The sequence below is a fragment of the Lepus europaeus genome, chromosome 5 (assembly GCF_033115175.1).
Source record: "Lepus europaeus isolate LE1 chromosome 5, mLepTim1.pri, whole genome shotgun sequence".
Lineage (NCBI taxonomy): Eukaryota > Metazoa > Chordata > Mammalia > Lagomorpha > Leporidae > Lepus > Lepus europaeus.
In genome coordinates, this window is record NC_084831.1 from 44310848 (window position 1) to 44324884 (window position 14037).

At 42.0% G+C, this 14037-nt stretch overlaps 1 protein-coding gene across 1 annotated transcript in view; it reads left to right on the forward strand.

The window, feature by feature from the left end:
* Positions 1–10924, forward strand: part of ZYG11B (zyg-11 family member B, cell cycle regulator) — an 88626-nt gene extending 77702 nt beyond the window's left edge. The window contains exon 14 of the mRNA XM_062191347.1: positions 5574–10924. Coding sequence (XP_062047331.1) covers positions 5574–5764 — 191 coding nt within the window. The 3' untranslated portion in view covers positions 5765–10924. The remainder of the gene's footprint in view (positions 1–5573) is intronic.
* The last annotated feature ends 3113 nt before the right edge of the window (positions 10925–14037 follow it).

Genomic DNA, 14037 nt, shown 5'->3' on the forward strand with positions numbered 1-14037 from the left:
TTCTAGTCTCTGCTGCTGCACCTACCAACTAGCTCCCTGATGATGCACCTGGAAAAGCAGCAGCAGAAGGCTCAAGTACTTGGTCCCTGAACCCAGGCAGAGACCTGGATTGAACTGAACCAGCAGATGGAAGAACACTCTTACTTACATGTTCTCTGTCTCTTCCTCTAGATGCTCATCTTCTCTTTGTCTTTTGAGCTCCTCTCTGTAACTCTGCCTTTCAGATAAATAAACAAATAAATCTTAAAAAATAAAAATAAGAAACCTATGACAAAGACAACTCTAGGTTCAAATGGTTTCCTGGTAAATTCTACCAAACATTTAAAAAGGAATGTTCCAAAAATCTTAAGAGAAAGGTTATACTTTTCAACTCATTCTATGAGGCCTGAATTACTCTGACACAAACAACAGACAAAAACCTTATAAGAAAAGAAAACTGGGGGCTGCTGCAATGGCGTAGCATTTAAAGCTGCCACCTGCAGTGCCGGCATCCCACAAGGATGCCAGTTCAAGTCCCAGTTGCTCTACTTCCTATCCAGCTCTCTGTTATGGCCTGGGAAAGCAGTAGAAGATGGCCCAAGCCCTTGGGCCCCTGCACCCACATGGAGACCCAGAAGAAGCTCTTGGCTCCTGGCTTTGGACTGGCGCAGCTCCAGCCATTGTGGCCAGTTGGGGAGTGAACCACTGGATGGAAGACTTCTCTCTCTTTCTTTGCCTCTACTTCTCTCTCTGTATAACTCTGACTTTCAAGTAAAATGAATAAATCTTTAAAAAGAAAAAAAATTACTGAACAATATCTCACATGAAAAAGATGGGAAATTTTTTTGAAGATTTATTCACTTGAAATCTAGAGTTACAGAGAAAGGGAGAGACAAAGAGAGACTTTACATCCATTAGTTCACTCCCCAAATGGCCCCAATGCAAGGCAGGAGCCAGGAGCTCCGTCCGGGTCTCCCATAGGTGCTCCAAGCACTTGGGCCATCTCTGCTGTTTTCCCTGTGCATTATCAGGGAGCTGCATCAGAATTGGAGCAGCTGGGACACGAACTGGCACCCATACAGAATGCCACCATACCACAATGCTGGCCCAGGAATTCTTAATAACTTTTAAATAAATGATATCTAACAATACATAAAAAGGACCAAAGAAGTTATTCTTTTTTTAAAATTTTTATTTGTTTTTAACAGGCAGAGTTAGACAGTGAGAGAGAGAGAGACAGAGAGACAGAGAGAAAGGTCTTCCTTCTGTTGGTTCACCCCCCAAATGGCCGCCACGGCCAGCACGCTGTGCCAATCCAAAGCCAGGAGCCAGGTGCTTCCTCCTGGTCTCCCATGTGGGTGCAGGGCCCAAGCACTTGGACCCTCCTCCACTGCCTTCCCGGGCCATAGCAGAGAGCTGGCCTGGAAGAGGGGCAACTGGGACAGAATCCGCCGCCCCAACCGGGACTAGAACCTGGTGTGCTGGCGCCCCAGGCAGAGGATTAGCCTTATTGAGCTGTGGCGCCTGCCATTTGATCATCTTATAGACACAGAAAAAGCATTTGACAAAATGCTTTTTTGACAAACCTAAAGTTAATATCAAAAATAGTAAAAAAATTAAATGTGAGGGGCCACAATTGTGCAACAGAGGATTAAGCCACTGCCTGCAATGCCAGCATCCCATATGGATGCAGGTTCATGTCTGAGCTACTTCACTTCCAATCCAGCTCCTTGCACATGTGCCTGGGAAAGCACTGGAAGATGGCCCAGATACTCAGGCCTCTGCACCCTCGTGGAAAACCTGTATGAAGTTTTTGGCTCTAGGCTTTGGCCTTGCCCAGCTCTGGCTGTTGTTGCCATTTGGGAAGATCTCTCTCTCTGTCTTTCCTTATCTCTGTCTCTCTCTGTTTCATCTTATATCTTTGTATCTCTAGCTTTCAAGTAAATAAGTAAATCTTTTCTTTTTTTAAAGATTTATTTATTTATTTGAAAGTCAGAGTTACACAGAGAGAGGAGAGGCAGAGAAAGAGGGAGGTAGGTCTTCCATCCAATGGTTCACTCCCCAACTGGCCACAACAGCTGGAGCTGCGCCGATCTAAAGCCAGGAGACAGGAGTTTCTTCCAGGTCTCCCATGCGGGTGCAGGGGCCCAAGGGCTTGGGCCATCTTCTACTGCTTTCTCAGGCCACAGCACAGAGCTGGATTGGGAGTGGAGCAGCCAGGTCTTGAACCAGTTCCCATATGGGATGCTGGCGCTTCAGGCCAGCATGTTAACCTGCTGCGCTACAGCCCCAATTGCGTCAGTCCCAATAAGTAAATCTTAAAAAAGGAATAAAAAAAAATAAAAAACAAGGGGCTGCATTTTGGCACAGTGAGTTAAGCCACCTCTAAGGGATGCCTGCATCCCCACCAGAGGACAGATTCATGTCCAGACTGCTTCACTTCCTTTGCAGTTCCCTTTTAATGCACCTGGGAAAACAGTACTTGAGCCCCTGTCACCCACATGGGGGACGTGGACAGAGTTCCAGGCTTCCTGGCTTTGGCCTAGCCCAGCCCTGGGCCATTGCGGGCATTTGGGAAGTGAATCAGGACATGGGAGATCTCTGTATCTCTCTCTCTCTCTGTCACTCTGTCTTTCCAATAAATAAATCATAAAAGAAAATCTTGGCCGGCGCCGCGGCTCAATAGGCTAATCCTCCACCTGCGTTGCTGGCACTGCGGGTTCTAGTCCTGGTTGGGGCACCGGATTCTGTCCCAGTTGCTCCTCTACTGTCAGCTCTCTACTGTGGCCCGGGAAGGCAGTGGAGGATGGCCCAAGTGCTTGGGCCCTGCACCCACATGGGAGACCATGAGGAAGTACCTGGCTCCTGGCTTCGGATAGGTGCAGCGTGCCGGCCATAGCAGCCATTTGGGGGGTGAACCAACAGAAGGAAGACCTTTCTCTCTGTCTCTCTCTCTCTCTAACTCTGCCTGTCCAAAAAAAAAAAAAAACTTATTGGTGTGACTGATATTTGAAAAAAATATAGATACTGGCCGGCGCCGTGGCTCAACAGGCTAATACTCTGCCTAGCGACGCCGGCACACTGGGTTCTAGTCCCAGTCGGGGTGCTGGATTCTGTCCCGGTTGCCCCTCTTCCAGGCCAGCTCTCTGCCATGGCCTGGGAGTGCAGTGGAGGATGGCCCAAGTGCTTGGGCCCTGCACCCCATGGGAGACCAGGAGAAGCACCTGGCTCCTGCCTTTGGATCAGTGCAGTGTGCCGGCTGCAGCGCGCCGGCTGCAGCGGCCATTGGAGGGTGAATCAACGGCAAAAAGGAAGACCTTTCTCTCTGTCTCTCTCACTGTCCACTCTGCCTGTCAAAAATTAAAATATAGATAGATAGATAGATATACAGACCATAACAAAGTTTGTCAAGGGTATGGGACAGCTCTCATTCATTGCTGATGGGGTTGTAAGATTCTATAACCATTTGAGAAAAGTGAAAAGTCCACAAAATACCTTGTACAAAAATGATCAGAGTAGTTTTAACTGTTGCAGACAAACCTTTGAAGATGGGGGGAAGGCGGGGGGGGGGGGGCAAAAAAATGTTTACTGGTGGAAAAGGAGGTTAAAAATATGTGGCATATTCTGCACAATGCAGTATTTTCTAGCCTAAAGCAAAAAACCAATACACATTAACAACAAGGATGTATCTCCAGAAACCTCATACTGAACAAAAGCAGCCAGACAGAAAAGAATTGATATTCTATGGTTCCATTTTTATGAAATTCTAGTCCAGGCAAAAGTAGTGTTTGTCCCATAAATTAGAACAGTGGTTGCCTGCAGTGAGGGGTGCGGGAGATACTGATTGCCAAGTTGGACAGGGAAGCTTTCTGTTGATGGAAATACTCTATCTTGACTCTACTGCAGGTTACACAGGTATATACATCTGGCAAGACTCATCAAACTGTCAATTTAAAATGGTCCATTTCATTTTTTATAAATTATACTTTAGTAGAATGACTGAAACAAAAACATTTTTTTTTAAAGATTTATTTATTTTTAAAGCTAGGAGCCAGGAGCTTTTTCTGGGTCTCCCACACATGTGCAGAGGCCCAAGGACTTAGGCCATCCTCCACTGCTATCCCAGGCCATAGCAGAGAGCTGGATTGTAAGAGGAGCAGCCGGGACTAGAACCCATGCCCATAAGGGATGCCGGCACTTCAGGCCAATCCTTAACCCGCTGTGCCACAGCGCCGGCCCCCGACAAAAACACTTTAAAAGTCCTGTATACCAAAAAAAAAAAAAAAAAAAAAAAAAAAATTTTTAAAGTGAACACTTAAAAAATTTTGAACTTGTATGTGAAGGATGTGTTCCATTAAGTTTATAAAAAAAATACATAGGAAATCCATAAAAGTACAACAGTACTATCTTATTGGTGATTTTGGATCCAAAGAAAGATACTTGTGATTCTGATTCTTATTACTTCTCCAGATTATCTATGCTGGGGTAAGAAGAAAATGATTGGTTAATTGCATATTTATGTGTGGGCCTTGTACAGCAGAAATAACATCATTATAGAAATATTTATCAAGTTGTAGCATACTAGTATTCAGTAACAAAATAGACAAAATTTGAGCACAAAAACATCATAAGAATACTTTTGTGAGAAAATTTCTAAGTTTTTTTTACGATATCTTAACTTCTTCTTTTTCTTTAAAAGATTTATTTATTTATTTGAAAGTCAGAGTTACACAGAGAGAGAAGGAGAGGTAGAAAGAGAGAGAGAGGTCTTCCATCCATTGGTTCACTCCCCAGTTGGCCACCACGGCTGGAGATGTGCCAATCTGAAGCCAGGAGCTTTCTCTGGGTCTTTCCACATGGGTGCGGGGCCCAAGGACCTGGGCCATCTTTCTCTGCTTTCCCAGGCCATAGCAAAGAGCAGAATTGAAAGTGGAACAGCTGGGATTTGAACCAGTGCCCATATATCATGCTGGCACTGCTGGTGGCGGCTTTACCCACTATTCCACAGCGCCGGCCCTTGAAGTATTTTTAAGAGAAGCTGTTTAAAAAAGAAGGGGGAGCTGGCCAGCACTGAAGCAGGGCAGGGCTGCTCCACTTCTTCTTCTTCTTTTTTTTTTTTTTGACAGGCAGAGTGGACAGTGAGAGAGAGAGACAGAGAGAAAGTTCTTCCTTTTCCGTTGGTTCAACCTACAATGGCCAGCGCACTGCACTGATCCAAAGGCAGGAGCCAGGTGCTTCTCCTGGTCTCCATGTGGGTGCAGGGCCCAAGAACCTGGGCCATCCTCCACTGCACTCCCGGTGGGCTGCTCCACTTCTGACCTAGCTCCCTGCTAATGTGCCTGGGAAAGAAGTGGAAGATGGTCCAAATATCTGGGTTCCTGTCACCTACGTGGGAGAGCTAGAAGAAGCTCCTGGCTCTGGCTCCCAGCTTCAGCCTGGCCCAGCCTCAGCCATTCTGGCCACTTGGGAGTGAGGCAGTGGATGGAAGATCTCTCTCTGTCTCTCCCTCTCTGTAACTCTGCCTTTGAAATAAATAAATCTTAAAGACAAAAGGAAAATAGAAAAGCACAGCTGTTTCTCCTGTTTTGTTTCAGCTTCTCGGTACTGCAGCATGCTGATAGAAGAAGGAGGACTGCAGCACTTATACAACATCAAAGAACACGAACAAACTGATCCGCACGTCCAACAGATTGCCGTGGCCATTCTGGACAGTTTAGAAAAACATATTGTACGCCATGGGAGGCCACCTCCTGGTAAAAAGCAGCCGCAGGCCAGACTAAATTGATAGCCATAGATAATTGGATAATTGAACCACAGGAATTCTTTTTGTGATTGGTGTGTTTGGAATACCCTGCCCTCTGTGATGTTGTGGGGTTTCTGACCACAGTCATCCACCAGTTTGGGATTGATCATGTATAGTACTGCCCATGTGAACAGTCTCTAATTTGTCTTGTGATTTTTAACTTACGCGGCACAAAGGGTCTCCTCCCTCATCGTTGCCCTTTAGGAAATTTTCCACATCTTTCAGTGTTTGAACTCACCTGTGCTTGAGATTCTACAGTTTTATGATAAAGTTTGCACGAACCGTTAGGCCAAATTTTCTGATCTCAAAGTCCCTTCCAATCAATTTGCAGCTCCAAGTAAGCTGTTAACCTGATTTCTGGCACTGCTTCCACTGTAAATTTTATACTGCTTCTGTATAAAATGTCTTTATTCTCTGTCTATGTAACTTTTATAAGATGTCCTTCTTAGTGTCAAAGAATGGAAATCTAGTCTCCTTATGGAAACTACAGACTGGCAGAAGCCTGGTTGGCTGATAGAAAAATAGAAAGAAAAACTAGGAAGGGAGCATAGAATCTAGGATGTGGGAATCGCTGTCACGGTTTACTTTTCCAACTATTCCTTCTATCCTTCCGGGGCCCACCTCTCTGAGACAGTGAGCAGCAGCAGCCTGTTCTCTGTAGTTAGGCTTGGAAGCATGTTGTGCTGCTTCTGCACAGACTGCTGGGCCTCCCTAGATATATACTCCCAATCACCACAGTGTAAAATATTACAGCATTCTGTGTTCGGGACTCACTGTCCAAATCTGTATGTCAAATTGTTGTGAAAATGTAATTTAAAAAAAAAAAATTGTCTGCAGTTAAAACTGACCATTTGTTTCAGTTTCAGCCATTTTTGTAGTGTACACATGGTGTTAACCTGCTCAGTTAAAATATAATTGACTACAATTGTAGTAAATTTTATTACAAAAGTTAAATTTTCTTTTGTTCAAAACACGTGTATCTTCTTAATGTGTTCATTTTGGAGAAAGATGTCCACATCTCACTGCCAGAAATGCAAGAGAAGAATTAGACTGCTGTTAAATGGTGAAATACAATGATTCCACCTGCAGTGCATAAAAGGAAATATTTTTGATGGATTACTTTTCAGACAATTGCATTTCCTTAAGATACCTGATCACTATAGTAAAGAATCAGTTAATAGCTATCTAGTACTTGGGGAGCCAACAACAGCTACTTAGTCTACAACCTCACATGATGACACAGATGGCCATAAATGGCCAAAATGTTCCCAATAGAGATTTTAAATGGGATGTTTTAATTATGGTGACTAAATTTTAATTTAGGAAGGAACAGGTTCACTAATATGCTGATAACATTTTTGACATGTTTCATACCACTATCAGAATAATCAAGCTTGAATTTATTGGAGTTCCTTCACAAGGATAAAAACTGACTTAAATGAAAATGGGAATTTAGAACCACTAAAAACTGTATTAAATTGTGAATTGATTCTGTCTTAATTGGCTTGAGGAATTTTTATAGGCATAAGATGAATTTTCAGATTGTTTATTTCAAAGGAAATGAAAAATCCTTTTAAAAAGTTTTTTGGGGGTCTTTTTAAAAGTTTTAATTTCTAAGGCAAAATTCAGGAAACAGGATGGCCTGCAGTAGCCAGAAAGTTACAATGCTGACCACTTCTAGAGTAGTTAAGGGCAAGCCGATTTGAGAAGTTTAGCTACAAGTTTCAAAAGTATGTGTTCTCTAAGGGTATGCTAAGTTTTCATCTTTGCACATTGTTTTCAGAACTGGCTAAAATGTACAGAAAACAGTAAATCCCTTCTTTACTCAGAATAATTTCTTGATAGATGAAGGCCCAAAAATATTTAAAATTGTCTTTAAGTAACTAAATAAACTACTGTGATCATCAGTAGTGGCCAGGTACTTCTGAGTCTAAAAGCAAAATAACTGAACATAACTCAAATATGTAAAAATTATAGTGTCTTTGTGGTTGGGATGGTTCTTAAAATTGAGTATATAATTAAGGCACAGAATTGTTCATAAGGTCTGGAATCTGGCTAAAACATAGTAGATGTAGATAACTTAAATTATAAGGTAGAACTGGCCAGTCTGGAGTTCAGACTCTGGGAGGCCTCCCTTTTATAACTACTTGGTGCCTTCAAGGGTTACCTTTCAGGTGGCTTAGAGGTCTGTTTAAAGCACAGTTTTGGCCACGGTTGAACTACTTTGTTGCAGCAATCATTGGTGTGCTCAGATATTGCAAAACATCACTAAAGCAGTTCCCAATCCACTAAAGGAAATGGAATTTGAGTTTTTAGATGGTAATGATACATGTTGGTATCACTGAGCAAAATAAGAACAAATTAGAGCAAATATAATTGAGGCATTATATTTTTTTGCATCAAGTAAATTTTGCTATGGTCTTTATACCTTAAACAATAATTTTTTTTTTCCTTTTTTAGTTAAAAGGAGACAAATTGAATAGTAATAGTTGTAGTCTACCCTGTAGGCAAGGACTCAGTGGCTACTGATCTTAGTTGAAGGTTTTTAAAAAGCACATTAGACCAACAATTCTGGAACTGACTATAAATATTGCTGCTTCTTCCCCTTGGACAGGAATGTCTTTTAATAGCAGTAAAGGCATTTAAAGGCAGAGGTGAATAAGGCTGCTTTGGGAGTTCATGCTCATGATCTTTTATTTGAAAACTTCCAAAGACTCAAAGAATCATGTCTAAAACCATCAATCTTATATATCCAGCTCTAGGGAGCTTCTCTTAAAAATGGGATCTTTTGTGTTGGCCTATTTTCTCCCCACTTTAATTTGGCTTCAATTATGCCATGTGTTAAGATGGCTCTGGGCCAGGGCTGGTATTGTAGCATAGTGGGTTAAGCTGCCACCTGTGGCACTGGCATCCCATATGGGCACCTGTTCCAGTCCTAGATGTTCCACTTCTGATCTAGCTCCCTGAGAATGGCCTGAGAAAATGGTGGAAGATGGCTTAAGTGCTTAGATTCCTGTACCCACATGGGAGACCCAGATGAGGATGAAGCTCCTGGCTTCGGCCTGGTCCCGCCCTGGCTGTTGTGGCCATTTGAGGAGTGAGCCAGCAGATGGAAATTCTATCTCTCTTCCCTCTGTAACTCTGCCTTTCAAATAAATTAATAAATCTTTTAAAGAATTACAGAGAAAGTAATAATAATAATTTAAAAAGATGGCATTGAGCCATCTTCCATTCCTTTTGAGCACACTTTAATGAAAACATATTTTTATATGCTAAATTGGCATGAATCCAATTAATGAGTTACAGGTTTAGTGTTTTAAAATGCATTGCCCCCCCATGGAAAGATGTGAAGCAGTGCGCAAGGAAGAACAGTGACGGCAGGGAAAATAAACTCACTGTTTTGTTTATAAAAACAAATTGCAAAACCCACACTCTCTTGCATTCTAATGGTTTGTTTACACTATTGGGTTATTGTATAGCTTTTATTACAGTATAAACAGTATTACTGAACTTGAGGTATAAGTTAAATTCAGTGTCATACTGTTGGTGGATATGGGCTCTTCCAGTTACATCTGTATGTTACTTATCTGGGGACTTGGTACCACCAGAGTTTCAGAAAGTGCTCTGAGACAGCTTCCAGAGAGGTTTGCAAACTTTGGTTTCCCGTTCAAATTGTTTTAGCAGTTTCAAATGATTTTAAGGATACTGGATGTTTAGTCTTTACTATTTGCTGTGTGTTGAGAAATTTTAAATTTTTCCTGTTTACTCATGAACTGTTTAGGAATAATGCAAAAACCAACCTTCGTCCAGTGATGAGAATAGCACTATGATAGGAATCTTGCTGATTGTGCTTTAAATGATTAATTGTTTTATCTTATTTAATACTTCATAGACTTTGCATGACATGGTATACTCCTAATTATGCATTTTTTTTGGTTTCCAAATCCTAACCTAGGACACTCTATGTTAACTGGTAGCCTAAGAAAGAGCTAGCTTTTTCTGCCTGTTTTTCTCCTGTCCACTTTTTGGGGTAATTATGCAAAGATCAATGCTGTTTCTTACTACTCTGAATGACGTAAAGTTCTTTTGGACAGTTCTACCCTTATAGCCAGAAAGAATGGCTACTATGAACATTTCAAAAATGGAAATTTTATCAAAATTATTTTATTGAAAATCATAAACCCAGTTCATTAGTAGTATTGCTTAATTTTGAACTTCCTTTGAGGAAAACTGCAAATTTGATTCTTTTACACTTATTTTAATCTAAGCTGATTAGAAGCAGTGACTTACCTAATAAAAGGTGATGAAAGCAGTAATTTGAGAGCATTTTTCTCTTTAAAAAAAAAATGGGAGGATGTGGGCCTTGCAGTTAAGGTGCTCTCCTCCCATTTCAGAGTGACTGGGTTCCATATCTGGCTCCAATCCTGACTCCAGTTTCCTGCTAATGCAGTTTGTGGGAAGCAGTGGTTAAGGCTCAAGTGACTGGGTTCCTGCCACTCATTGGGAGACCTGGATTGAATTCCAGGCTCCAAGCTTCAGCCCCACTGGGGCTGTTGCTGACATGTGGGGAGTAAACCAGTCTCTAAGAGCTCTCTGTGTGTCTTCTCCCTGTTCTGCCTCTCAAATAAATAAATGAAAATTAAAACAAAATTGAGAAGACAGGGGCTAGCACTGTTGCACAGCAGGGTAAGCCACTGCTTATGACACCTGTGAAGCTGGCATCTGTCTCTCCCTCTCTGTAGCTCTGCCTTTCAAATAAATCTTCAATACAATGGGAAGGTGTTTTATCAATATTTATACTCTCAGATAAACTAAAAGAATGAAATTTTAAAACTCCATAACTTTTGTAGAATTCCCACTGTCAAATTCTCACTGACATGTGAGAGAAAAGTATCTTTTGCTTGAATTCTGATGGAAAAGTTTAACTCCAATCAAAGGATATGAAAAAGTCAATGGAAAATGTAATGTGTATATATTTCAAAGACTCAATTATCTGGACTGAAGGCATATTCTCTCTATGGCCAGATAAATGGGGATATTCTGTACATGAAACATTCTACATTTTAAATCAGGACAACACTTAAGTATTAATGTTGTGTCTATAGATTTTTGTTTGGGGATTTTTTTTTTTGCCTAAATAAATGTTATAAATTTTATGTAAAATGTGTCTTGTGTACTTTGATTCTGGGCCACCTCATTTAAAATTCAATATTAACGCACACTTCAGATTCCTCAGTGATCTACCTGTAACAGCTGCTTTCTTTTAACTGCTAAAGTTTCTATTGCAACATCATTCATTCACTTCATTAAATACCTATTCCAAGTACTATTTAAAGGTTAGGACTTATATAACTGACAAATTCTTCAAGAACCTTCAATTTAGTGGAGAATAAATATTAAATAAACAGGTAAATATTTTACCAATACATTCCAAACCAGCGCAAAGTGTTTATGAGGCACAGAGACCACACCTAATCTAGACTACATACATTAGGGAATCCAAGAATTATTGCTGTAGAAAATATTCCCGGGGCTGGTGCTGTGGATTAATCCTCCACCTGTGGTGCCAGTGTCCCGTATGGGTGCCAGTTCTAGTCCTGGCTGCTCCTCTTCTGATCCAGCTCTCTGCTATGGCCTGGGAAAGCAGTGGAAATGGCCCAAATGCTTGGGCCCCTGCAATTGAGTAGGAGGAAGTTCCTGGCTCCTGGCTTCAGATCGGCCCAGCTCTGGCCATTGCAGCCATTTGGGGAGTGAGCCAGCAGATGGAAGACCTTTCTCTCTATCTCTCCTTCTCATTGTCTGTAACTCTACCTGTCAAATAAATAAATAGAATCTTTAAAGAAAAAAAATATTCCCTAGATTGATATTCACACAAATACTTGCATTAAGATGATTAACTGGTGGGGCCGCACTTCGGTGCAGTAGGTTAATCCTCCGCCTGCGGTGCAGGCATCCCATATGGGTGCCGGTTGGAGTCCTGGCTGCTCCACTTCCAATCCAGCTCTTTGCTATGGCCTGGGAAAGCAGTAGAAGATGGCCCAAGTCCTTGGGCCCCTGCACCCACATGGGAGACCTGGAAGAAGCTCCTGGCTCCTGGCTTCGGATCAGCTCAGCTCTTGATGTTGCAGCCAACTGGGGAGTGAACCAACAGAAGGAAGGTCTCTCTCTGTCTCTTCCTCTCACTGTCTGTAACTCTACCTCTCAAATAAAATAAATAAAATCTTAAAAAAAAAAAAAAGATGATTGGCTGGTGCCACAGCTTAATAGGCTAATCCTCTGCCTGTGGTGCCGGCACCCCGGGTTCTAGTTCCAGTCAGAGCGCCGGATTCTGTCCTGGTTGCTCCTATTCCAGTCCAGCACTCTGCTGTGGCCTGGGCGTGCAGTGGAGGATGGCCCAAGTGCTTGGGCCCTGCACCCGCATGGGAAACCAGGAGAAGCACCTGGCTCCTGGCTTCAGATCAGCGCAGTGCGCCGGCCACAGCATGCTGGCCGCAGCGGCCATTGGGGAGTGAACCAACGGAAAAGGAAGACCTTTCTCTCTCTCTCTCTCTCTCTCACTGTCTACTCTGCCTGTCCAAAAAAAAAAAAAAAAAAAAAGATTAACTGGTATAATGTATATTGTTTAAATGCAATTAGTAAAAAACAAATATTATACAAGAACCCAATGACTTGGAAGAATCTAGTGATTTTAGTTCCAGAACTTTCATTTTATAATTAAAGAAAATAAGTCTTAGATAAAATGAGTTTGCTCAAACCACACAGCATTTCAGTGACAGACTACACTATAATTCTTACTGACAAATTTCTGATACAGTGGGTTGTCCCCTCCCTCTTTCACACCCTGCTTGCCATCACATACTGTTGCACAATGGCATATTAAGATCCTAGGCAGTATGTGACTAAACATCTAATGAATGCTACGGAAAAGAGCATGCATTGAGGAGGGAACTGGGAATTGACAGTCATTGAGGATGGTATTTTAGATCAGCATTAGATTACAGAACAATTAATGAAAGGTTACTACAACCTTCGTTAATAACAATGAGGTTAATGTAGGGTGAGTATAGTTTTAAAAAATAATTTAAATTTAAGTTTTGTAATGATTTTAATTTTCTATCTCTCCATTATGTCACTTAATAGTGAAGAAGATAAATTTGGGGGTTGGTGCTGAGGTGCAGTAGGTTGCGCTGCTTCTTGGGACACCCTCATTCTCTATCATAGAGCCAGTTTAAGTCCTGGCTGTTCTGCCTCCAATCCAGGTTCTTGCTAACGTGCCTGGGATGGCAGTGGATGATGGCCCATGTGTTTGGGTCCCTGTCACCAAGAGACCTGGATGTAGTTCCAGGCTCCAGCTTCTGCCTGACCCAGCTCTCGCTATGTGGGCATATGGGAAATGAAACAGGATAGAAGATTTCTCTCTTGCTATTTTTCTTTCTGTCACTCTGCCTCTCAAATAAAATAAATCTTAAAAATAAAAAAGATACTTTTCTTTGGCTGATACTTAACCAAACAAGTTATTGAGCAGAGTTGTATACAGTCTTTATAAATAAATAAATAAATAAAAGCCTCCTACGTTCTTCCACTCCCAGTTTGTTATGTTAATTGACATTAGTCTCAAGGCTAAAGTCTCCCTTTCTTCTATTTTACGGTGTATCTCTCAATCTGCATCATAAAAGTCCAATGAATTAGTCTGCTTAACTCAACAAACTAACGAATGGCAGAAACCTTGAGGTCTCTGGTTTAAGATTCTGCTCTCAAAATTCCAGCCCTTATTAAGAAATTTATTTATTTATTTATTTATTTGAAAGGCAGGGTTAGAGAGAGAGAGATCTTCTATTTGTTGGTTCACTCCCTAAATGGCCACAATGGCCGGAGCTGGGCCAGTCCGAAGCCAGGAGACAGGAGCTACTTCTTGGTCTCCCATGTGGTGCAGGGGCTGCTTTCCCAGGCACATCAGCAGGCAGCTGGATCAGAAGTGAGGCAGCCTGGACTAGAACCAGCACCTATGCCACAATGCTGGCCCCAGAATTCCAGCCTTAAACAGGTAAGAGCTCTTGGCTTCCAAAAGCCAGCCTTTGAAGCAAGCTTGGGGCCGTGGTACCAGTGGCCCAATGTTGCAGAAGAACTGTGCATTCAGTAAGACAGCTGCTTCAAATCATCTCTAAGGAGCAACTCAGTCAAGACTGCCTATGGAGTGTCTCTTTTAGACTGGGGTATGAATCTTAAGAGCTAAGAACAAACAAAAAACCTTAGCT